General features: G+C 45.9%; 2 protein-coding genes across 7 annotated transcripts in view; one reads left to right on the forward strand and one right to left on the reverse strand.

The window, feature by feature from the left end:
- The first annotated feature begins 10,182 nt into the window (after window positions 1-10,182).
- Window positions 10,183-23,735, forward strand: part of LOC310647713 (uncharacterized protein) — a 38,043-nt gene continuing 24,490 nt past the window's right edge. The window contains exons 1-3 of the mRNA XM_083375204.1: window positions 10,183-10,507; window positions 15,144-15,305; window positions 20,112-20,160. Coding sequence (XP_083231330.1) covers window positions 10,478-10,507; window positions 15,144-15,305; window positions 20,112-20,160 — 241 coding nt within the window. The 5' untranslated portion in view covers window positions 10,183-10,477. The remainder of the gene's footprint in view (window positions 10,508-15,143; window positions 15,306-20,111; window positions 20,161-23,735) is intronic.
- Window positions 13,896-23,735, reverse strand: part of MAPKAP1 (MAPK associated protein 1) — a 75,635-nt gene continuing 65,795 nt past the window's right edge. For 5 of the 6 annotated variants that reach the window (XM_083375125.1, XM_083375126.1, XM_083375130.1 and 2 more), the window contains 2 exons: window positions 15,039-15,136; window positions 13,896-14,668 (listed from right to left, as the gene is read on the reverse strand). In XM_083375125.1, coding sequence (XP_083231251.1) covers window positions 14,543-14,668; window positions 15,039-15,136 — 224 coding nt within the window. In that variant the 3' untranslated portion in view covers window positions 13,896-14,542. Of the gene's footprint in view, window positions 14,669-15,038; window positions 15,137-23,735 lie in introns of those variants that run through there. The other variant, XR_014493915.1, reaches the window with a different exon arrangement.

Raw genomic sequence — 23,735 nt, forward strand, 5'->3', positions numbered from 1 at the left:
AAACAAGGGCATTTTCCTCTGAAACTATCCTAGCCTGGTCTTCTCCCCCTGAAGTTCAGAACAGCAGGGAATCAAATGAAAACACGAGCGAGAAGTAGCCGTGGTTAGAACAGAAAAAGTGCAAAAAAAGGACAGTAGTAGCGAACAACTTTTCTCTTTATTTAACCGTTCCCTCTTTGCAAGGGTAAGCGCCGTTTTGGAGGAAAAACCTTCACCAGTTAGAACTCAGTAAAGAAAAATACTCCGGCATGCTGAAGTCCTGCATGGGTAGGTGGGAGGAAGGAAGGAAGGAAGGAAGGAAGGAAGGAAGGAAGGAAGGAAGGAAGGAAGGAAGGAAGGAAGGAAGGAAAATAGGGAGGGGTGAGGAAGGGAGGGAGGGAAGAAAGGAAGGAAGGGGATGGAAGAGATAGAAGGGTAGGAAAGAGAAGGTTGAAGAGGGAGAGGAAGGAAGGCAGAAAAGGAATGAGGGAGGATGTGAAGGAAGGAAGGAAGGAAAGAGGGAGGGAAAGGAAGAGAAGGAAGATAGGGGAAGGGAAGGGAAATAAAAGTAGAGGAAGGGATTGGAAGGGACTCCTTGCCACCAGGAAGGCCTTTTGTGAAAGGTGGGGGCCAAGAGTGCCCGTGGCCATACCTTGGCCGGGTCTCCCTCACCAGATGACCTTGAATCTCGATCGCCCACCGCCCACATTTTTCATCCCCTTGAAGATGGCGTTGGGGGACCTTTCTGTCATTAAGTGGATTTACGGCAATTTCCTTATGAGTTTTCTCCAAGGGATTGTGTTATGAGAGGCACATTAAATCTCCATTAATACCTCATTATCCCACTGATAAGATTACCATGATAATGAGGCAGAAATTCTAATTGTCTCACTTCTTATTGTGCCTTTCATTAAATCATATACCTGGAAGGATGAATTTGGGGACGGCGGGGTGCGGGGGGGGGGGGGGAAACGCATCTCCAGCCAAAAAGCTCAGAGATGCCCAGGACTCTCTTGTCTTTTGGGGAGGGGGAGGCAGGCAAAATATACCCTGGGGGAGATGAACCCCTGGTTGAATTCTCTTGGCTGGTGGTCCCCAACATTTTTCATGGCAGATTCTGCTTTTGTTCACTCAAGAGAAGCAGCTCAAGGTCCTATCCTGTTGGAAAAGAAGGAAGGAAGGAAGGAAGGAAGGAAGGAAGGAAGGAAGGAAGGAAGGAAGGAAGGAAAAGGAAGGATGGAAGGAAGGAAGGAAGGAAGGAAGGAAAGAAGGAAGGAAGGAAGGAAGGAAGGAACATTTAGAGACAGTGTGGTCTAGTGGTGAAGATACCAGGCTAGAAAACAGGCGACTGGGATTTCTAGTCCCATCTTGGGCATAAAACCCAGCTGAGTGACTTTGGGCCAATCACCAGGTGACGGTGAGTTCTAGTCCTACCTTAGGCACGAAAACTAGCTGGATGACCGCAGGCTACTCCGTCTCACTCCCAGCCCAACCCACCTCACAGGAAAAGAAGTGGAGGAAAGAGCATTATCCATCTTCACCACCTTGAATTATTTATAAAAAAAATACACACACACACACAACAAATATCCAGTCCAATAAACACCCCAATCCAACTGTGTACGCTGTCACTTTTAATGTACAAGAAGCAACAGAGGAAGTTTTATCAAAGAGAGAAACAACCTAGAACTTAAGAAATTTCCCGACGGTCAGAACAATTAATCCTTAGGCTTGCCTCCCAGCGTTTTAGGTGCTCCATCACTGGAGGTTTTTAAGAAGAGACTGGACAGCCATTTGTCCAAAATGGTGCAGGGTCTCCTGCTTGAGCAGAGGGCTGGACTAGAAGACCTCCAAGGTCCCTCCCATCTCTGTTCTTCTGCTATTCGGTTTTCCTTCTTCCTTCCTTCTCTCATTTCTGTCTTCCTTCCTTCCTTCCTTCCTGAGCAGGGGGTTGGACTAGAAGACCTCCAGGGTCCCTTCCAACTCTGTTCTTTTGTTAATCTTTTCCAGCGCTGCTGCCGAGAAGCCACCCGGCTGCCTTCAAGAGTTCGCCTTGACTGAGACCGCCTCACCTTTTAAACAAAGAAGCATCAGATCTGTTTGAAGCTGTCCACGCATCGATTCTGAAGTCACTTCTCTACCTTCTGCCTGGGGGATTTCAATACCTGCCCCCCCTTCACCTCCCAAGCCATGGTCCCACCTGCCCAGGTGTGACTCCAAAACGGATTCCCGCTTGTCTTCCAGGTGTGTATCGCCCTGCAACCGCTTCGTCCCACTCGCGTTCAGATTCACGGGGCCAGGGTTAACCAACCTCCATCCCCATTCCCAAGCTTAAAGGGGAGCATTTGTTTAATTACGTGCAAGGAACAATACATTCCGGCCATTATCTGAATCACATTTATATTTTCTGGATGTGATTTTCATCAGGCTCCGTTTCCTTCTCTCCCTCCCTCCCTCCCCCCTCCCCACCGCCAGCCTTTGCATCATTAACAGGGAAGAGTTAATGAATATAAAAGCATAAAGCCTAATTACACTTTAATTTACAGTCATAATCTCATTTTGTGACTGGAGGAAATCTGTTGTGGGGAAAAAAAAAGAAAGAAAGAAAGAAAGAAAGAAAGAAAGAAAGAAAGAAAGAAAGAAAGAAAGAAAGAAAGGGGGAAACACTCCCCAAACTTTCAAGTGAATGAATGAAATCAGCTCCATTTCAGTTTTGCTATCAAATCAGAGATTTTTCTGGTTTTATCTGGAGGGTTCAATAATTCAAAGGACATGAAGGACATGAAGGAACCCCACATCAAGGAAGACTTTGCCTGGATTCAGAAACCAAGCAGCCTTTGTTGTATTTTCCTTCCCTTCCCTTCCCTTCCCTGCTTCTTTCCTTCCTCCCTTCCTCCCCTCCCTCCCCTTCCCTTCCCCATCCTTTCCTTTCCTTTCCTTTCCTTTCCTTTCCTTTCCTTTCCTTTCCTTTCCTTTCCTTTCCCTTTCCTATCCTCCCTTTCTCTTCCTTTTTTCTTCCCTCTTCCTCTTCCTCTCTTTTTCTCCCTCCCACCTTCCTCTTCTCTCCCCCTCCCCTCCCCTCTCCTCTCCTCTCCTTTCCTTTCCTCTCCTCTCCTTTCCTTTCTTTTACTTTACTTTACTTCTTCCATCCTTTCCTTTCCTCTCCTCTCCTTTCCTTTCTTTTACTTTACTTTACTTCTTCCATCCTTTCCTTTTCTTTCCTTTCCTTTCCTTTCCTTTCCCTTTCCTATCCTCCCTTTCTCTTCCTTTTTTCTTCCCTCTTCCTCTTCCTCTCTTTTTCTCCCTCCCACCTTCCTCTTCTCTCCCCCTCCCCTCCCCTCTCCTCTCCTCTCCTTTCCTTTCCTCTCCTCTCCTTTCCTTTCTTTTACTTTACTTTACTTCTTCCATCCTTTCCTTTCCTTTCCTCTCCTCTCCTCTCCTTTCCTTTCTTTTACTTTACTTTACTTCTTCCATCCTTTCCTTTCCTTTCCTTTCCTTTCCTTTCCTTTCCTTTCCTTTCCTTTCCTTTCCTTTCCTTTCCTTTCCTTTCCTTTCCTTTCCTTTCCTTTCCTTTCCTTTCCTTTCCTTTCCTTTCCTTTCCTCTTTTCCAACATGGTAGGACCTTCAGTGGCTTCTCTTTCCTGGGGGGGGGGGGGAAAGGGGAGAGGAGGGTGGAGCAGTTAAGAACAGCAGCCTGTGGATGGCAGCAGAGATCTATTTTTAAAGGCTTCTCTGCTGGAAAAAAATAAATTAAAATAAATTAAAAACAGGCCCTGAAGATCAAAGGGGGAGGCGAAAGGTTTGAAAGGCAGCGAATTCTAATGATTTTAAGGTGTTGCAAAATTAGGCCGCACGATGCAGCGTGCTCAGTATGAAACGCTGTCTACAGCTGTAGTCCTTGCGACTTGCTTTACGAGCATGGTCAAGGTGGTCATACAGTCAATCAAATCTGCTTAATGGCCACAGAGAGGATCAAAATTCCAGGGTCAGTTGTGACAGTTAAGCCAAGGGCTATAGCTTCCTTCCTTCCTTCCTTCCTTCCTTCCTTCCTTCCTTCCTTCCTTCCTTCCTTCCTTCCTTCCTTCCCTTGATGCTCTCTGAGCTTGGTGCTTTTCTTGCAGACATTTCATTACCCAACTAGGTAAGATCATCAGTGCCATCTCTAAGAAAACCAACAATGTCAGAGAGCACCAAGGATCCCACAGTTCAACCCTGAGTTAAAAATATTCTTTTCTCTTCTTTCTTTCTTTCTTTCTTTCTTTCTTTCTTTCTTTCTTTCTTTCTTTCTTTCTTTCTTTCTTTCCTTCCTTTCCTTCCTTCCTTCCTTCCTTCCCTCCCTCCTTCCTTCCTTCCTTCCTTCCTTCCTTCCTTCCTTCCTTCCTTCCCTCCCTCCCTCCCTCCCTCCCTTTTCCTTTTTTGTTTCTTTTTTCTTTCCCTAACTGGAAATTCAAGAGATCAGCATTTGCACCGGTTTCCCCCGAGACCGGCCCATTCCACTTCCAAGCACATCTCTTTATGACTAATGTGTGGAGTCCAGCAGGCGATGGCGATGCTTCCCCTGGGGCGTTGCACCTCTGAATTCCCAACGCGGAAAGACACTTCCTCTCCCCTCGTCTTTCTTTCCTTTCCCTCTGCTGAATCCTCAGTGGCAGAAAACCGCAGCAGCTCATTCCCGATGACCTTGACTCTGTAAGTAAGATAAAACGTGAATCGGGACACAGGAGTGAGTTTGTGCACACTTCGGCTGCGTACGTCCAAGAGTGATCGGCTAGAGGTTTTGCCTGGTGTCCCAAAAAGCTTTTTCCAAGATGGCCGGAGGTCCCCACAAGGTTGCAAAAATAAAGCCAGCATCCACTGCAGCTAACAAAAACACTTGGTGGACAGCTACGAGAGGTCTGCTCTCTTGCTGATTGGTCCAAAGTCACATAGCTGGCTTTAATGCCTGAGGCAGGACTAGAACTCACCGTCTCCTGGGGATTGGTCCAAAGTCACATAGCTGGCTTTGATGCCTGAGGCAGGACTAGAACTCACCGTCTCCTGGTGACTGGCACAGTCATCCAGCTGGCTTTGATGCCTGAGGCAGGACTAGAACTCACCATCTCCTGGTGACTGGCACAGTCATCCAGCTGGCTTTGATGCCTGAGGCAGGACTAGAACTCACCGTCTCCTGGTGACTGGCACAGTCATCCAGCTGGCTTTGATGCCTGAGGCAGGACTAGAACTCACCGTCTCCTGGGGATTGGCCCAAAGCCACCCAACCATCTTGCACACCTAAGGTGGAACTAGAACTCACGGTCTCCCGCTTTCCAGCCTCCAGGCTGTATATACCTCGGTATATTCTAGATATGTTCATTTCTCTGATTAAAACAGCCAGCTTTTTACATTCTCAAAAGATTTAACATTCGAAGGAAGGAAGGAAGGAAGGGAAGAAGGGAAGAAGAAAGGGTTAGGGAGGGAGCGAAGGAACGTTTTGCCAAGGGAAAAACACACCAAGTGTCATTACCACAAACCAATTCCTGCCATTGCAGTAATTAGATTAGATTTTCATCAGTAGGTCTCCTCCTGGAAGAGGGAGGCTGGCTTGCAACCTGGGGGCAAAGCGATTCTAATCAGAAAGGGCAGGGGGTGCCTTCTGTTTCTCGGTGGGAGGGCAGCCTTTCCGCAGATAGGGAGAGATCTGAGACTTTATTGGCAAATAATAAGGATTTCAGATGCGAAGAAGAAGAAGAAAAAGAAGAGAGAAACTTCAACCATGCGAGAAGGCCTTCAGCATTAGGAGTTTGGAGAAGAATTCATTGTAAGAAGACCACCCTCCATTTCCAAGTTAAGCGCTGGGTTTCTTTTTTGTCTAGAACGCAGATGGGTGTTTGTGCACGAGAGAGAAAGACAGAGACAGAAAGAGAGAGAGGGAGAGACAGAGAGAGAGAGAGAGAGAGAGAGAGAAAGAGAGATGGAGAGGCAGAAAGAGAGAGAGAGAGAAAGACAGAGACAGAGAGAGAGGGAGAGGCAGAAAGAGAGAGTGTTAGAGAGGGGGAGAGACAGAAAGAGAGAGAGAGAGACAGAGAGAGAGAGAGAAAGAGAGACAGAAAGAGAGGGGGAGAGACAGAGAGAGAGAAAGAGAGAGAAAGACAGACAGAAAGAGAGAGGGGGAGAGACAGAGAGAAAGAGAGAGAGAAAGACAGAGACAGAAAGAGAGAGGGGGAGAGACAGAGAGAGAGAAAGAGAGAAAGACAGAGACAGAAAGGGAGAGACAAGAGAGAGAGAGAGGGAGAGGCAGAAAGAGAGAGAGTCAGAGAGAGAGGGGGAGAGACAGAAAGAGAGAGAGAGAGAGAGAGAGAGAGAAAGACAGAGACAGAAAGAGAGGGAGAGACACAGAGAGAGAGAAAGACAGACAGAAAGAGAGAAAGGGGGAGAGAGAGAGAGAGAGATGGAGAGGCAGAAAGAGAGAGAGAGAGAGACAGACAGAAAGAGAGAGAGGGAGAGACAGAGAGAGAGAGAGAGAGAGGGAGAGGCAGAAAGAGAGAGTCAGAGAGAGAGAGGGGGAGAGACAGAAAGAGAGAGAAAGAGAAAGACAGAGACAGAGAGAGAGAGAGAGAAAGAAAGAGGGGGAAAGAGAGAGAGAGAGAGAGAGAGGCAACTGGCAAGCCAGAATGGAGTCTGAGAAAGCAAGGCAGAGTTGCATTTAAGAAGACCTCCTGGAGAAGAAGTAATGGCTTGAAGAGGGTCCCTGCGGTGGAATAATGCCAACGAACAGGCTGGTGAATTTAATAAAAGGACTCCAATCTGGTGCGAGCTACTCGCATCGAAAAGACCCCCCAACCTGACCCAGATTTTGTAGGGGGAAAAATGTAGGTCGCTCTTCGTTCCATTGAGTTCTTCCATGGGGTACAGATCAGCGACCGTCTTCCCGAGAGGACAAAAGTCTTCTCAGGAAAGAGATGTCGAGACTCCGGAAAGAGTGCAGAGAAGAGCGACAAAGAGGATTAGGGGATTGGAGACTAAAACGTATGAAGAACGGTTGCAGGAACTGGGCACGGCCAGTCTGATGATGTTAGCCGGTTGGATCGTGAGATGTCTGTACCGTAACAACCAAGCTCAGAGAGCACCAAGGATCCTTCATTGCAACGCTGAGCTACAGATAGTCTCCTTTATTAAAACTCTTCCCAGGCAATCTGTATTAAAAACACACATAATGGAGTCAATCGTACGAAGCTTTTATATAAAGCGATACACATTGATGAAATATCCTATAGACTTTTTTTGTGAAGGAGGGGGGGGGAGAAAGGGGAACTCCATAGAAAAGTATGCCAAATCAAAACGTTGCCCTATTCATTGGAAGGAGAGGGGGAAAAAACAACAATTTCCCCATTTCTTATCGTTCCCCCAATCCTCCTCGGCCCTCTCTGCTGAGCGCAAATTATTTTGTAAGATTGAGTAAACGTTTGAGATAAACACTATAAATTTTCAAAGCTTTTTTTTTTTTTAAAAAAAAGGGAGCATTCGAATTCCAGGTCTGGATTACTTAGAAATGTGACGTTTAAACTATAAATGTAGATTAAAAAAAACGAAACGGAACACCACGGGTACTTCTCAGGGGACGTGCTTTTAGCAAGGAATATACCAGACACGCTTCTAATGTCTTCAAACAGAATTAGTGTTGAAATACTTCTCGTATATTTACGCCAAGCTAATGCATAAAGATGGGAAAACAGCCTCGGGTACTTATGTAAATAGGCAGAGAATTGCATCCACCAGAAAGAGAAGTTTGGGAGTTTTAAAGGGGGAAGGAGGGGGCGGAGACAGAATTTGTTGATATGATAATAGAATTGAAGTTGAACATGCATTATTTTTTTTCTCCTCCCTTCCATGCAATTGTGTCCCTGCTCTTTTCTTGGGAAGGTTTTTCAGAAATGGTTTGCCACTGCCTTCTTGCTAGGGCTGAAAGAGAGCGACTGGCTCAAGGTCAGCCAGCTGGCTTTGTGCCCAAGGCAGGACTAGAACTCACCGTCTCCTGGTGACTGGCCCAAATTCACCCAGCCGACTTTCATGCCTACGGCCGGGCTAGAACTCACCTTCTCCTAGTTCTCTAGCCTGATGCCTTAACCAGTATACCAAACTCTCTCTCTTAACAATGGCCCCCCACCTTTTAAAAAGGGCCGTTAGTTAAGCAGGCAGTTCAGAAAATGTATCTAGTTTAACCAACGGACAGCATGGAATTGGCCCTTGATAAGACTTTAATGGAATTCAAGAGGGGTTGGATTGAACCGTTTGTGGGAATGCAACGACTCTAGGCTGATGACTCGCTTCACTCCACTCCCCAGCAATGCCTGCTTTTCTCCTACAGCCTCCGGTTCACACATCCTGCCAAACCCAATGGATGCATTCCTGACGCCTGTGACACCAACCCAAGCCGTACCGCAGCTTGATGCCACCTGTTGGCTTTCACAACAGCCTTAACCACAGTCGACACAGTTCTCCTTCCAGGTGAGTTGATGTGCAGTATGAAGACAACTGCCCGTTAGGGGAGACCAATTAGCTTTCAGATATTCTTCCCACGTTTCGCAAGGAATCGTGAAGAGGCACTTGCAATCTGGGTTTGAGCCTCCCCTCACTGCTCCAAAATTCAGAGTAAGCCCAGAAACTTCCAGAAAACCAACGGCTGTGCGAAGTTTGGAGCACCATGGATCATCGAAGCCTCTTGTCTGCTTGAAGGAGAGAAAGAGAGGAAGACAGAGGCAGAGAGAAAGAGGGGGGGGGGAAGAGAAAGAAAGAGACAGGAAGAAAAAAAGAAGACAGACAGGAAGTGAGAGAGATAGGTAGAGAGAGGGAAAAAAAAGAAAGGAGAAAAATGAGACAAGGAGAAAGAGAGTGAATGTGTGTGTGTCAGAGAGAGAGAGAGAGAGAGAGAGAGAGAGAGAGAGAGAGAGATTTTGGGTGTGGATACAGCTTTTCTCCCTCTTTTTCTCCGCTTCACCCTCCCTTCCTTCTCTTTGCTGTCAAGAAGACAATCTGTTCCTCCATTTCTCAGGAAGACACTTGGCAAGATGGCCAACAGGATGTCAGGAATCATTACAGCAAGTGGAGAACAGGAGAGCAGAGTTTCTTGAGACCACCTCCTCAGCTTGAGAGGGGAGGAAAGGTGGAACAGAGCAGGAAGGGGAATGAAAACAGGAGTTATTTAATATATATATATATAATACTTTCACGCTCTCAAAAAAGAAGCCACTTTTCTATGTGGCTAGGAAGTTTTCAGCTGAGACTTAAATTTCAGTCTGATTACTTCCTGCCGATTGGGTCAATGTTTGGGGAGGAGTACTGCTGGTCCTCAATTTACAACTGATTCGTTTAGTGACTGTTCAAAGTTACAGTGGCACTGGGAAAAAATACCTTTCTCTCTATGAGTGTCTGTATGTGTCTGTAGGCACCAGATTAGAAAACTGGAGACGGTGAGTTCTAGTCCTGCCTTAGGCATGGAAAAATGAGGTTGATTTTGAGCGAGTTCCTCTCTTTCAGCCCAACTCACCTCACAGAGTGATTGTTCTTGGAAAAATAGGAGTACGAAGGAGTATTAGATATGCTGACCACCTTGAGTTACTTGTAAGGCTGGATAAATAATATTAACACAATATGCCACAGAACAATCCGAAGTTAGGAAGGTTGTATATCACGGCCTGTGGAGAGCGTAAAACTTGAAAAAAAAAATCTGGATAAGATAAGTAACTTTAGAAGCCTACACCAGCCCCAAAGTGAGAATTTCCAGCTTGCTTTATTTGGGTAAACAAGCCTTTCCTGTGTTGATATTTTGGTTGTGAGGTTGTTTGCTTGGTTATGTAATTGGATACACTAATAGCTTAAGGCCACAGCACAATCCAGCTGCATGGAGAAAGTGAAAAGAGGTTTGTTTTTTTTAAATTGTACAGCTCGGAGTGATCCAATTGAGTTGATTGTCAATCCATTCCAAACAGACCTAAAAGAGGAGGGGAACACACACACCCCCTTACATTTTTGCACTGCACATAACACATCAGTAATTTGCTGTCAGGAGAGAGTGTGCAGGACCCACTGGCTGAGATAGCTTTCAAAGTGAATTTTGTAAATTTAGAGAGATTGGATGCATCAACAGCTGCTGGTTTTATTTATTTTTTTAGCAGAGTCTCTGTCTCACCCCTCCCGTCTCTTCCGATCAAACTCCTCTCTCTGATCTGTGGATGTTTTTGCCCCCCAGCCTAGTTCACCCCTTCTGCAAAACTCTGGTTTTCTTAAGCAGCTTTGATCAAATAAATTGTAACGGCCTTGAACGTTCTAACCCCTTCTTCAGTTTAACTTTCTCCGTTTCTCTTCTGCATCAATTTTAGAAATGTCTTGATCTTTCCAAAAAAGGAGAAGCCGGAGCAGTCTGTTTCTATGGAGTCGTGGTTTAATACAAATGGATGGATTTAATTAAGCTTGCGGTTACATACTTGAGGCTGAACCCCTCTGCGCAAAAGCCGACCTTTGAATGTTTAAGCAAAATACGCCACCCACGTGGGTAAGTTGACGGTCAATTTTTTTTTGGGGTCATGTTTTAATTTTCGCCATTGGTTTATCTGTGGGTAATCCACAGGTTATCCGTTTTTCATGGCACTTTGGTTAAAAAAGAATAGAGAATAACGGAGTCGGAAGGGACCTTGGAGGTCTTCTAGTCCAACCCCTCTGCTCAAGCAGGAGACCCTATTCCATTTCAGACAAATGGTTGTCCAATCTCTTCTGGAAAACCTCCAGTACTGGAGCACCTACAACTTCTGGAGGCAAGTAGTCCCACTGGTTAATTAGTGTCAGGAAATTTCTCCTTAGTTCCAGGTTGCTTCTCTCCTTGATTAGTTCCCATCCGTTGCTTCATGTCCTGCCTTCAGATGCTTTGGAGAATAGCTTGACCCCCCTCTTCTTTGTGGCAGCCCCTCAAATATCGGAATACTGCTGTCATGTCACCCCTGGTCCTTCTCATGGTTAGATTAGATATCCCCAATTCCTGCAATCATTCCTCTTACGATTCTTCCTACATTATCCTGAGCTGTCATCACAAACCGGCCAGGGGAAAACGAAGTGATCTTCGGCTCACGTCTTCAAGCTTTTAAGCCACGGCAAGCAGAGGCTTCAACCTTCACCGACGTCCTTTTAATCATAATAATGAAAGGGAAGAGTTGCTATTAATTTGAGCAAGACCTGGCATTCGGCAGCTAGAGTGGCGGGCTCTTCTCCAAATGAAGGTGTTGGGCTATAAATTGGAAAGGTCCAGATTGACAAGCATTTGGACATCTGCAGGCCGTCCTCCCATCTTCCGAAAAGCACTTTGTGGCCTTTGTTTCTCCCCCACCCCCTTAATTAAGTGGAAGAGAAAGCAAGAGGCAGCTCAGGGTGAGAAAAGAAACAAGACTTGAGAGTTCTGAATGCATTTTTTTTTTAAAAAATATATAGGTAGCCCTCAGCTCTCCACCCTTTGTTCACTGGGAAAAGTGATTTACCACCAGGCCTTGCAGTCGATGATTGCCTTGTTTTTGCCATTTGCATTTGTGTTGGGATTCAGCAAGACACTAGTCCTCAGGACCGCTGGCTGATGTCTGTGTATCAGCGAGAGAACAGAGATGCAAAATATAGCTGGGTGCCTGAAGTGGCCTTGATGAATAAGCGTAGAAGGAAAATGAGGAGGGCTGAAGGGAAAAATAATAATAATGGATTATTGGTGCGGGTGACCATGCCTGAAAGGGACCTGGGATCAGAATGCTTTTGATTTATTATTATTTTTTGGTACATTTTGTATCTGAGCTGTTAAGTCTCCCTCCATGAAAAGTCAGCCAACTTTGTTGCATCAAAACCTCCTGACCTCTGATGGTGCCTCTCTCCATGGTGCTGAAAAGCACCTGTTGCTTTCTCCTCCAAGTCTTGGCGATAGACCACAAAACCAGTAGGGGGGATTAATTTCCTCTTCCGGATCCGTCTCAGAGGAACAGTATTCGCCTAACATGTAGACAACCCCTGATTTCATTCTTACCACCCCTAAAAAAATAAAAATAAAACTCCACTCCAAACAACGAATACGTTATTGCCACCATGTCAAACCATGTCTAGCCGATTAAGGTGCTGTTTGAGGAACCAACGGGGAAGACAACTTTTCCTAACAGCTGTTTCGCCTTGCCCGGCCCCACCCCATCCTCAGCTGCAGCCGTTCCCTGTTTATAAATCACGTCGTGGCTCGGCCTGCGTTTCAGCATTTAACGTGTCTTATGCTGTGATCCTTAAAAGCTGAAATTAATGACATCCGCGCTGCCGCTCATTAATAATTGCTTCATTACTGTACACAATGGCGTCCTCTTGGCAATAGCCAACTTTAGTTCAGCTTTTCTAATTATCTGGCGTTTCGGCGACTCAACGGAGCTTCCCAGCATCCCTTGCGGTGGAAAAAAAAAGACGATGGGTGTACCCCCAATGACACGGATCAAAAGCTTCCTGCATGTCCAGTGTTGGCTGACCATTCAAGGGAGGAGAACATGAGGACTTTAACAGGGGGGGCGGGGGGCAGAGGGAAGCAAGATGTGCATTTCTCCAACACAAGCCTATATCGAATATCTCTGATTAAGCTAACACCAGACATGTCACTAGAAGGCAAAAATGACGAAACTGCATCTTATTTACTTCGGCTATGTCATGTGGAAGAGTTTGCTGGAGAAAGCCATTACATTTTAGAAGCGTTAGCACAAGAGGAAACCAAGGAACACGATGACTGGACACCATCAAAGCTGACACCAGCCAAACAACTTAGTAGGCAAGACGATAAACAATGGATGGCAAGTAATCAAGGAGAGAAGTAACCTGCAATTAGAATAGAGTGGAATGGAATAGAATAGAGCTGGAAGGGACCTTGGAGGTCTTCTAGTCCAGCCCCCTGCTCAAGCAGGAGACCCTATACCATCTCAGACAAGTGAATGTCTAGCTTCTTCTTTAAAACCACCAGTGATGGAGCGCCCACAATTTCTAGGGGTTAATTGTCCTGTTAGGAAGTTTCTCCTTAATTCAAGGTTGCCTCTCTCTTTGTTCAGTTTCCAACTATTGTCTTGCCCTCTGGTGCTTTGGTTGAATAGGTTGACCCCCTCTTCTTTGTGGCAGCCCCTCAAATACTGGAATACTGCTATCCTGGTCACTCCTAGTCCTTCTTTTCTTTAGATTGGCCAAACCCAAGTCCTGCAGCCATTCGTCTATTCCATTCCATTCCATTCCATATTTTCTATTCTATTCTACTCTATTCTACTCTATTCTATTCTATTCTATTCTATTCTATTCTATTCTATTCTATTCTATTCTATTCTATTCTATTCCATTCCATTCCATATTTTCTATTCTATTCTATTCTATTCTATTCTATTCTATTCTATTCTATTCTATTCTATTCCATTCCATATTTTCTATTCTATTCTATTCTATTCTATTCTATTCTATTCTATTCTATTCTATTCTATTCTATTCTATTCTATTCTATTCTATTCTATTCCATTCCATATTTTCTATTCTATTCTATTCTATTCTATTCTATTCTATTCTATTCTATTCTATTCTATTCTATTCTATTCTATTCTATTCTATTCTATTCTATTCTATTCTATTCCATTCCATATTTTCTATTCTATTCTATTATTCTATTCTATTATTCTATTCTATTATTCTATTCTATTCTATTCTATTCTATTCTATTCTATTCTATTCTATTCTATTCTATTCTATTCTTTCTAATTCTTATTCTATTTATTCCATTCCATCCCCCCTCTTAAGACATTTCCTCTTCTCCCCTCTCCCCAACTCTGAAAAATCCAGAAATAATCCTGGCCCACTCTGTACAGAGAACATCCCCTCCGCTTACCGAAAGAATCAAGCCTTGCCATAAATACTGAGAAAGAGTATAAGGAATTTATTAGTAATAAAAAGGGGGGTACATTTGTACTACAAGTTGGCTTGGTGGTGGAGGGTTTCTCCTCCCCCATTTCCCTAAAAGAAAATGGATCGTTTCACCGCCAGCGATCACCCTTGGGGGTGGGGGAGGGATGTGTGTCTAAGAAGGCAGGGAGGGAGGGGAGAGGTGATACAGATCAAAGTTTCCCCCATCAGGGTTCAGCCTCTGTCTGGGCTCCCTTAGCCAGCCTGCGGCAGCTTTCCCACTGACTCTAGAGAGGAAAGAGGTCTAGAAAAAACAAACCAACTCGGGGAGGGAGAGAGAGAGAGAGAGAGAGAGAGAGAGAGAAATTCATTTGTGACATCAAGCCTAGACGGGCCCCTTCCTGGAGGCCTCGGAAAGCGGTCCGTTCTCCTTTGGGTTGATATGGCTCTTGATTTCCATCCGAGGACGACACCCATGGCCAACAACGTTGGCCGTCTTCATGCTGATCTGTAAAACGAACATTCACAACTGCGGTTGGCGGCGGCTAGCAACCGCCGCGCCAGAAACCTCTCTGCGGGTCCCAGGCAACCGAGGGCATCTCCCACTCAGCCCCGAGAGCAGCCAGTGTCTCTTCCATTTGGCTCCAGGCCAGCCCGGCCTTTATTGCTGCCCCGTTTTCTTCTCCTTTTGGAAGCTGAAGCTGGTCCTGCGACTCAGTTTCTTTTGCTTCTGGGCCAGGTAATCCGCCCGGGCTGTGCTGGCACGGGATTCGAGGATGTAGTTCACCTGAAAGAAGCAAGTGGGAGAAAGGAAGAAAGAAAGAAAAGAAAGAAAGAAAGAAAGAAAGAAAGAAAGAAAGAAAGAAAGAAAGAAAGAAAGAGAGAAAGAGAGAAAAAGAAGAAAGGAAGAAAGAAAGAAAGAAAGAAAGAAAGAAAGAAAGAAAGAAAGAAAGAAAGAAAGAAAGAAAGAAAGAAAGAGAAGGCCACTTGTTTCAACCAGACTAACCAATCAGGGAAGGCTGGGAATCTTGGCTGGCAACACATGGAAGGACCCCCCCTCCCAACTTCTACCCTATTGGTTAAGCCATCTGGCAACTGCTGGGTCAAAAGGATTTAAAATGGGGCACCCCCCCCACACACCTCTCCTTGGCCCTTACCTTCAGCACAATCTCGTTGACGGTGGCCGCGTCGGATTCAAAGTAGAGATGCTTGTAATCGTGGTTGCTGAGATAGGTGAGCTTAAATATTGCATGACCTGTCAGGTAGGAGAAAGGAGGGAGAAGGAGAAGGAGAAGAAGAAGAAGAAGAAGAAGAAGAAGAAGAAGAAGAAGAAGAAGAAGAAGAAGAAGAAGAAGAAGAAGAAGAAGAAGAAGAAGAAGAAGAAGAAGAAGAAGAAGGAAGAAGGAAGACAAGGAACAAAAATGGTGAGGTTGGCAAAAGCTTTACAGTACTCTTGTGTATAAAAAGGCATTTTAACCAGTTTTTCCCAAGATAAGAATAAAGCACAGGGATGCCGCAATGGTCCTTAAGTGGGGCAAACGGTCACAAGTTTGCTTTCTCCAGGGCCACTGTAACTTTGAACGGTCAGTAAATGAATGATTGTTAAGTCGAGGGAAACGTCCCAACGACCGGCGTCTTTGGCTACGAGATGGACGACACTTAAATTTCCTAATAAATAAATCAATTATTTCTCCCCCCCCCTTGCAAGGTTTGCGAGCTGCCAACCCAGAAACCCTCAGCAAGCCGAGGGTGGGCACGACAGACCGTCTGTGTGCTTGTGTGTGTGTGACTGTGTTGTGGGGAGGGGCGGGGGGGGAGAGGACCCACAGATGGTGAGCTTTGCATACCATCGCCAGAACAGACGGGGGAAGAGGAAAACTGACATCCTTCTCCTGTCACAGAAAGAAAACCCAGCCATTACCGAACTTCCTAAAGTGTCCCACAAACATTTCATCTTGACCGCAACTTTAAAAACTCTTACGAACGATGAATATTTCAACGAACATTCACACACTGGCAATTCAGATTTCATGTATTAAGCCGTTCTCTCCATTTTAATTTTTATTATTTTTTAAAAAAATGCATTTGGTCCAAACGTCTGAATGAATTCATCTACGACAATAGCCTCCTCGTTTTAAACGGAGATTTATCTACTTTTCCCGGAGTGAATAAGATTTGAACTCTTATTTACAGTAGCTAATTCTCCGAATAACCCCAAATAAACCAATATGCGGCCAGCAAACAGGAGATCTTGGGTTTTTCATCACGGCGTGTTGATTAAACCTTATTATCCCGGGCTAATCGGGAATTACGAATTTGCAATTTTGGTCCGATGGACGAATGACTGACCTAGGGGTTGAAATTCCCAAGCTTGGATACTAAAGGGATAATTTTGGGTTATAGGTTTTTTTTTTATTTGGAACATGGGCTCCAGCAAACACCCCCCCCCCAAATATGGACACAGCCCAGGGGAAAAGAGGAGGGGCATGGCAGCCTAGTGGGTAGCCAGTGACCCACCCTTCCATACCAGGCAGACTGTTAGTAGGGCGCCTTTGCCCGGCTTTTGACCGTTCACCCTCTTCCAGTGATTTATCTCTCCTTTTCTACTTGGGGGCCTTTCACAGCTGACAGAAGCAGACCGCGGAACTTTATTTCAAATTCTTATTTTTAGCTTTTGAAAGAGTCAGCCCTTTTCGGAGGCCATTACCCAGTCAGGGATGTCAATAACGCTTATTGTGCAGAGGAGGTGGTGGGTTCAATCCATCATGGGCGACACATCTCACTAGCCGTGCGTGCTCGCACCGGTCAGAGGGAGCGATGGGTCTTCGGCACGCGGGAGCATCTAGAATCTCAGCTTGGCGGTGGTGGGTTTACACCCAGATTATTTAAAGGGGGGTTATCCAAATTGGGGTGAAAACTTACAAGTCCAACGATGACAGCCAGCACCAGATTTTCGATGCACGCACCTGTTCTTGTGTTTGAGATTATGATCACCTTTAAACAAAGGGATGCCAATAAATGGGCTTGATTTTATTAATTTCAGGAACTTCGTTTTGAACTGAAAGATGTACCCTTGGGTATGTCTGGTTTAACGGGAATAAGGAGCAGAGGTGACATGGTAGCAGTCTTCCAATATCTCAGGGGCTGCCCCAAAGAAGAGGGAGTCAAGCTATTCTCCAAAGCACCTGAAGGCAGGACAAGAAGCAACGGATGGAAACTAGTCAAGGAGAGAAGCAACCTGGAATTAAGGAGGAATTTTTCTCAACCCAAGTGTTGGGTTGGTTTCTCAAGAGCTTCGGACAACGATCCCTTGGTTTTGCACAAAAAGGCTAGCGGTGTTTCATCCAACCTCCTTCCCCTCACCTTCCCCAAGGACCAAACATCAGTGAAGGAGCTTGTCCAGAGATCTCCATCTAAGCCCCTCAAAAAGTGACAATTCTATACGGTGCTGACTTCAAACTCTGAGAAGCAGGATTGGTGAGGAGTCCCTGTCCATTTCCTGTGCTGGAGAGTTCCAGAAAACTGCAGAAATAGGAGAAGGGGAGCAAGGACTAACAGAAGATGTCCATCCTTCTCTGCGGTAGCTGAGTGGACTATAAAAACAGTCTTTGGACAGTCAGTCAAGTAATTTAATGGAATAACAGAAGAGTTGGAAGGGACTTTGGAGGTCATCTAGTCCAACCCACTGCTCAGGCAGGAAACCGTTTCAGACAAATAGCGGTCCAATCTCTTGTTAAAAATCTCCAGTGTTGGAGCGCCCACAACTTCTGAAGGCAAGGTGTTCTACTGGTTAATTGTCCCCACCGTTAGGAAGTTTCTCCTTAGTTCCAGGTTGCTTCTCTCCTTGATTAGTTTCCACCAGTTTCTTCTTTGTTTTGCCTTCAGGTGCTTTGGAGAATAGGCTGACACCCCCCCCCTCTTCTTTGGGTCATCCCTTCAAATTTAAGGCCTGTGTGTTATTCTCTCTACCAGGGGTGTAAATTTCTTTTGGGGGGTCCAAACCTATAAAGTCTTGCACGTTGCCCTAAGATCCAAAAAATTGTTGATTTTGCAGGCAGGGGAAATTCTTAACCATGGCTTTTCAAGCTATGTGTTGTTGTTGTTTTTCGTGAGGTCAGAGGTCTTGAAGAATAGGACAAGGGGCCCAAAAACGCTGCGGATCTTGTCCCCTTCCGAGCTGCATCTCCTCAACTGCCCCGCTTCCCCTGGTGTTTTTGGAAGAGATAATAAATAAACCAAATTGCACTAAGCATCCTTTCCCACCGTTGTTGTGAGCAGCGAGGAACGGCTCCTTCTCCTCCCGCGTCTGCACCTCATCAATCACGCCATTGTCTGCTTGAGAGCCGAGCCTTGTAAATGTCAGACCCACTCAAGTCCGAGGAGACGAGAATCCGAACATGGCAAGGAGGTTTTAATTGGGCGGCGTAATTAAATGGGCGGCGGAGGGAGAAGAGGGGACCAAAGGAAGAGGACCGGTGAACGCTACTTTTGACAGGGAAGAGACGCTTTCGATGGAGAAAGACTTTGAAAGGGATGGAACAATAACCAAAGGAGAGAGTTGGAAGGGGCCTTAGAGGTCTTCCAGCCCAACCCCCAGCTATACCACTCCAGAGAAATGGCTGTCCAGTCTCCGGTACTGGAGCATTTTACAACTTCTGGAGGCAAGCTGTTCCACTGATTAATTTCAGGACATTTCTCCTTAGTTCTAGGTGGCTTCTCTCCATCCGTTTTTTGTCTTGTCTTCAGGGGCTTTGGAGAATAGCTTGACCCCCTCCTCTTTGGGGCAGCCCCTCAAATATTGGAAGACCGCTACCATGTCACCCGCTTCTTTTCATCAAACTAGACCTACCCAGTCCCTGCAACCGTTCTTCATACGTTTTATCCTCCAGTCCCCTGATCATCCTTGTTGCTCTTCTCTGCACTCTTTCCGGAGTCTCGACATCTTTTTGATGTCGTGATGAACGAAGCTAAGACAATGGGTCTCTCCTTGGGGATCTTGGCATTCTGGTGGGAAGAGCTAAAATGCAGGGAGTTGGAGGAAGCATGGATGCTTTTTTTTTTTTTTGGGGAAAGAGGGATCCAGTGAGGTTGGCTGATGAGCGAAGAGATATAGGACTGGGAAAGTCTAGTTGTGGTTAGGGTCTTGATTTTTGTAAGGTTAAAAAAATAAAATAAAATGGGTGTTTAGACAGCTCGCACACTGATAGCAAACTGATCAAAACAGCCTCCTAGCCCTCTGAAGAGGCGGTGAGGCTGTCCTTGTCTTAACAACTGTTTACTGACGTTCAAATTTACAACGGCACTGAAAAAAAAGCGACTTAGGACTCTTTTTCAAAACTTAAACAACTTAACAACAACCTCCAGGATCATAAGATTTGGACGCTTCACAAGTGGCGTGCCTTTATGACGGGTCACAGTGTCCCAGGCTCAATTGTGGTTATAAGTCGAGAACTCTCTGTAGCCAGGGCTGGGTGCGAAGCGTGGACCCATCCCTTCTCAATGACTTATTTACTATTTAACCTATTAGTAATCTACTCCAGAGAGCCTATAACTCAGGACATCAAAGAGAGAGTCTCAGAAAGAGACTTACACAAACAATACTCCCATTTTACAGGTGGGGAAACTTGGAGAAAAAAGAGAGAGAAAAGCTTAGGGGTCAGGTGGGGAGGGTGAACCGGCAGGCATACATTTCTATTATTTATTTCTACTCCAGTTTATATTGGGGTTGTTTTGATGAGTCTGCTTCCCATTTTCTGGAAGGCTACGGACCAACCTCATATAATCTCCCACCCACCCACCCTCTTTTTTTTTTTTTTTTCAACATCTCCAGACTGTTAACCTGATTTGCGAAAGGTTAAGGCCATCTGTTTATAGATTTTGTAAGACGGCCCAGCTAACTGGAAAGCGTTTTCAGGAGAAATGGCAGGGTATAAATCACTGTAATAAAGTAAATAAGGAAAAACAAATTTCCTTCTCAAACGGGCGGACCGTACCAATTGGGCCGGGGTGGGGGGGTGGCGTTTACCCTCACCTGGCAATCAGTGGGATAAGGCAATGGGCATTACAAGAGGAGGAATACAAGGACCAGTGCCAAGGCCTCCTAGCCCAGTTCATGATCTTAAATGAAGCCCGTGGCTCCTAGTCACATAAGCTGCCTCTAACCCTGTTTGCAACGGGAGGGGAAAAAAAAAATCTATTCTTTTAAGCTCAGGTCTTCTCCCCTTTCACAGGCGCTGATAGTGATGGTGGTGGAAACTGGCAGGCAAGCATTTTATTCAGGTGAGCGAGAGTTGAAACAATCAACTCGAGTTTAATCTCTTTACAAGGAGGGAAAAAACCCCGTCCCCTACTAGCACTGACGATGTTCCCTAGTTGGGTCATGAAATGTCTGCAAGAAAAAAAAAAACCCCAAGCTCAAAGAACACCAAGGACCCCACTGTCCTCTCCTTCTCCTCCCCCCCTTCCTCCTCCTCCTCCTCCTCCTCCTCCTAACCCACTCCCTTCTAACACTATGTTATCTACTTTGGTAATGAAAAGTCTGCGAGAAAGCAATCAAGCTCAGAGAGCAGCAACAAGCCCACACACAATTCAACCCCCAACTACAAATATTTTCTTCTCTTGGATGAAAAGATTGTGATTTCTCCCTCCCCCCCCCCACTTCTGTTTTTTAATGGACGTCGTTTCATGGATGGTTGTGAGCCTGCCCAAACTGTTAGGCAGGCAGTCGGGCTACGTACCAATTTAGCCAATTATTACGAGGTCCGCAGCTCAGCCCCACTGCACCCCTCTGAACTCTCATCTGATCACAGTCCCCCTTGGTGCAAACTACGACTCATGGCAGCCACCTGTGGCTTGAAACGCCCGGGGTATTATCGCCCCAGAAGCAAGCAAACAACATCAGAGAAACTGCCACACAAACCCAGCCTGAACCATGCTGGAGAAAGTTGTTGTGTGCCGAGGAGGGCTTCCCCCCCCCCTCTTTTTTTTTGGGGTGGGGAGGCGAATTCAGTGGGAAGGAAGACTGACCCATAAAGCCACATCTATCAAACTGTCAGTTCTGTTGGCAGCTCTTGAAGTGAAAGGGGTTCAAAGGTTGCAGGGTAGAGGAGAAGTGTGTGTGTGTGTGTGTGTGTGTGGAGGGGGAGTAAGGGGGTGGGGGGAAAGCAGCACTCTGCTTTGGTGCTAATATGCCTTCTTGGGGGGGGGAGAGTTGCTCCTTCATCCTCTGGCTTTAGGCAGCTTTCATTAATCTTCTTGCTCTACCTCCTTAACTAGCCATGCAGAACCGCTCAATAGCAAGACACATAATGGGAAAGCCCCGTGCCTATTACCAGGTTAACATTCTGTTAAGCCCCGGCACAACAATGGAATGGGGATCGAGAGGATATCTCCGCACCCAAGAGCAGCCACCATTAAATGACGGCAGGAGGAAGGAAGGAAGGAAGGAAGGAAGGAAGGAAGGAAGGAAGGAAGGAAGGAAGGAAGGAAGGAAGGAAGGAAGGAAAGGAGGAGGAGGAGGAGGAGGAGATGATCACCCCCACCTAGGGGATGGCCTGCTGGTCAAAGCAACTGCCTTGACAACAGGGCTTGGGGGAAGAGATGGTTAAAAAGCTTTTCCCCATAACTAGTCAGTCCTTTATAAGTTCAGTGTTTTAATAGTGAGGTTGGGTGTCAGAAAGAGAAAGCCAGTCACCATGTGCTACCTGGGGGCTGTTGAGCGGTGTGTTACAAGGTGCGTGCCGGATCTGGGCATGATTCACAGAGACAAAGGACAGCTCAGGTCTTTCCAGGTCTCTTCTTAGAAGGATCTGGGGGAAGCAGAAGCCTGGCCAGCCTCTCCCAACTCTCCCCATCCGAGGGCACCTTCCCAAGGCACGGTGGGTGTCTAAAGCCTTCTCCCTCGCCAGTTGGGCTGGCTGAATGCTTCCAGGATGCCGCAACCTCCGCACATCTGGCAGGCACACCAGCTTGGGAAAGAGCTGATTCTAGAGAGAGCTCTGATGTGATTGTCATAACACAACTCGCTTTCTGTTTTGATGGATGTCACGTTTCTGTGGACCCCGGCTGGCTTTGATCAAAACCAGACCGCTCCAGATCAGAAGGCTTGCGCGTTCATCAAAGGAAATCAGTCTGGAGGTTCCATTTTGCGTGGCTTGGTTGAATGTTTAGCCAAGCGGATAGGATGCCGATGGGGCTGATCCAACCTTTTTGGGCTGGCCCTGGGCCAGTTCTATTCATGGCCCTGTTCTACGGGGGACAGGGGTATTTGGAACTGGCTCCCAACCTGTTTCTTTTTCTCCCCCCCCCAATAATGTTAACGAGATATTAAGAGAATCAGATTTCCTTTAAATTATGCTTTGCCCGGGGACATAATCACATTAAGCTTATTATGTGGCTTCCTTAAGACTTTATATTATGTGTGCTTAATTGAGACATAGGGCCTCTTTTTCTGGGGGCTATAAAAATGGCAGCTGATTTTATTAAGGCTTAAATCTTCCTTCTTAACAACAAGACGCTTCCTCCCCCCCGCGATTCAAAAATCGGCAAAATCTTGAGGGATAATTCCAATGCTTGAAAAGGAGCCCTTTGTGGAGGAAATGGCTGTCCAGATTCTAATAGGGGTACTGGAGATCTTGCAAGACTCATAAGCGGTCTTTGCATCAAACAGGCAGGTTTTGTAGGAGGAGAGCAGGCAGAGCTGAGAAGGCGGAGTTAAACGTGCCACTAGCTTAGAGTCGTTACGTTGCCACCAACGGTCCCTCCTGAATCCCATTGACTCTTATCTGGTGCCGATTTAGTACTGAACTTTAGCGGACTAGATTCTTGTGTACAGTGGATCCTTGAGTTACGCCACCAAGGGGCCCAAAACTTCCACCGCAAAGCGAGGCACCCGCTAAGTGAATTTCGCCCCCCCCCACCATTTCATTATCTTTTTTGCCACAGTTCTTAAGCAAAACAAGGCCGTTCTTAAGCGAATCCTGGGGTCGTTCAACGAACCCTTGATGTTGCTGGTCGGAAGCCAGCTGGAAAGGATACAAGCGGTGGGTCACGTGACCCCAGGACAGTGCGACCGTCATAACGACGGGCCAATTGGCAAGCGTCCCCATTTGGATCACGTGACCACGGGGATGCTGCAAAGGTCATAAGTGCGAAAAATGGTCATAAGTCCCTTTTTTCCCCCCCAGTGCCGTTGTGACTTCAAAGAGCCACTAAATGAATCGTTGTAAGTCGAGGGTCACCTATACAAGGAATGACAATGAGGAGATGTATAATTCTGAAACCGTTGCCAGCTACGTTCCTTGGGGTGGCTCTGAAGTCAAGCGTTAAGCGGCAGAAGATGAAAATATTTCTGAAGTGATAAATTTTGGAACGAGGTCCAGCCACACGTGTTTATTTCCCCCCACCCCCCCCACCTCCCGTGTTATGATGTATGCTGCTGCTCTTTCAAGTAATTTCAATATCTTTGCTTTGTTTATAAACTGCATTTTTCTTGATCAAGCGGGCCTCTCATTAGCAACAGCCAATGCATCAGAAAAGAGAAGCGAAAGAAGAGAGCCATTTGCCATCTCTTTCCATTCTAATCATCTTAAAGATCTCATTTAAGAGAGAGAAAGAGAGAGAGAGAGAGGAAGGAGAGAAAGAAAGAAAGAAAGAAAGAGAGAGAGAGAAAGAAAGAAAGAAAGAAAGAAAGAAAGAAAGAAAAAGAAAGAGAGAGAGAGAGAGAGAAAGAAAGAAAGAAGGAAGAAAGAAAAGGAAGGAAGGAAGGAAAGAAGGAAGGAAGGAAAGAAAGAGAAAAAAGAAATAAGGAGAAGCTTGGCTTAGTGGCACAACATATGTTTTAAATAAAGAGAGGT

This window comes from Vipera ursinii, assembly GCF_947247035.1.
Source record: "Vipera ursinii genome assembly, chromosome: 16".
In the NCBI taxonomy this organism is placed as follows: domain Eukaryota; kingdom Metazoa; phylum Chordata; class Lepidosauria; order Squamata; family Viperidae; genus Vipera; species Vipera ursinii.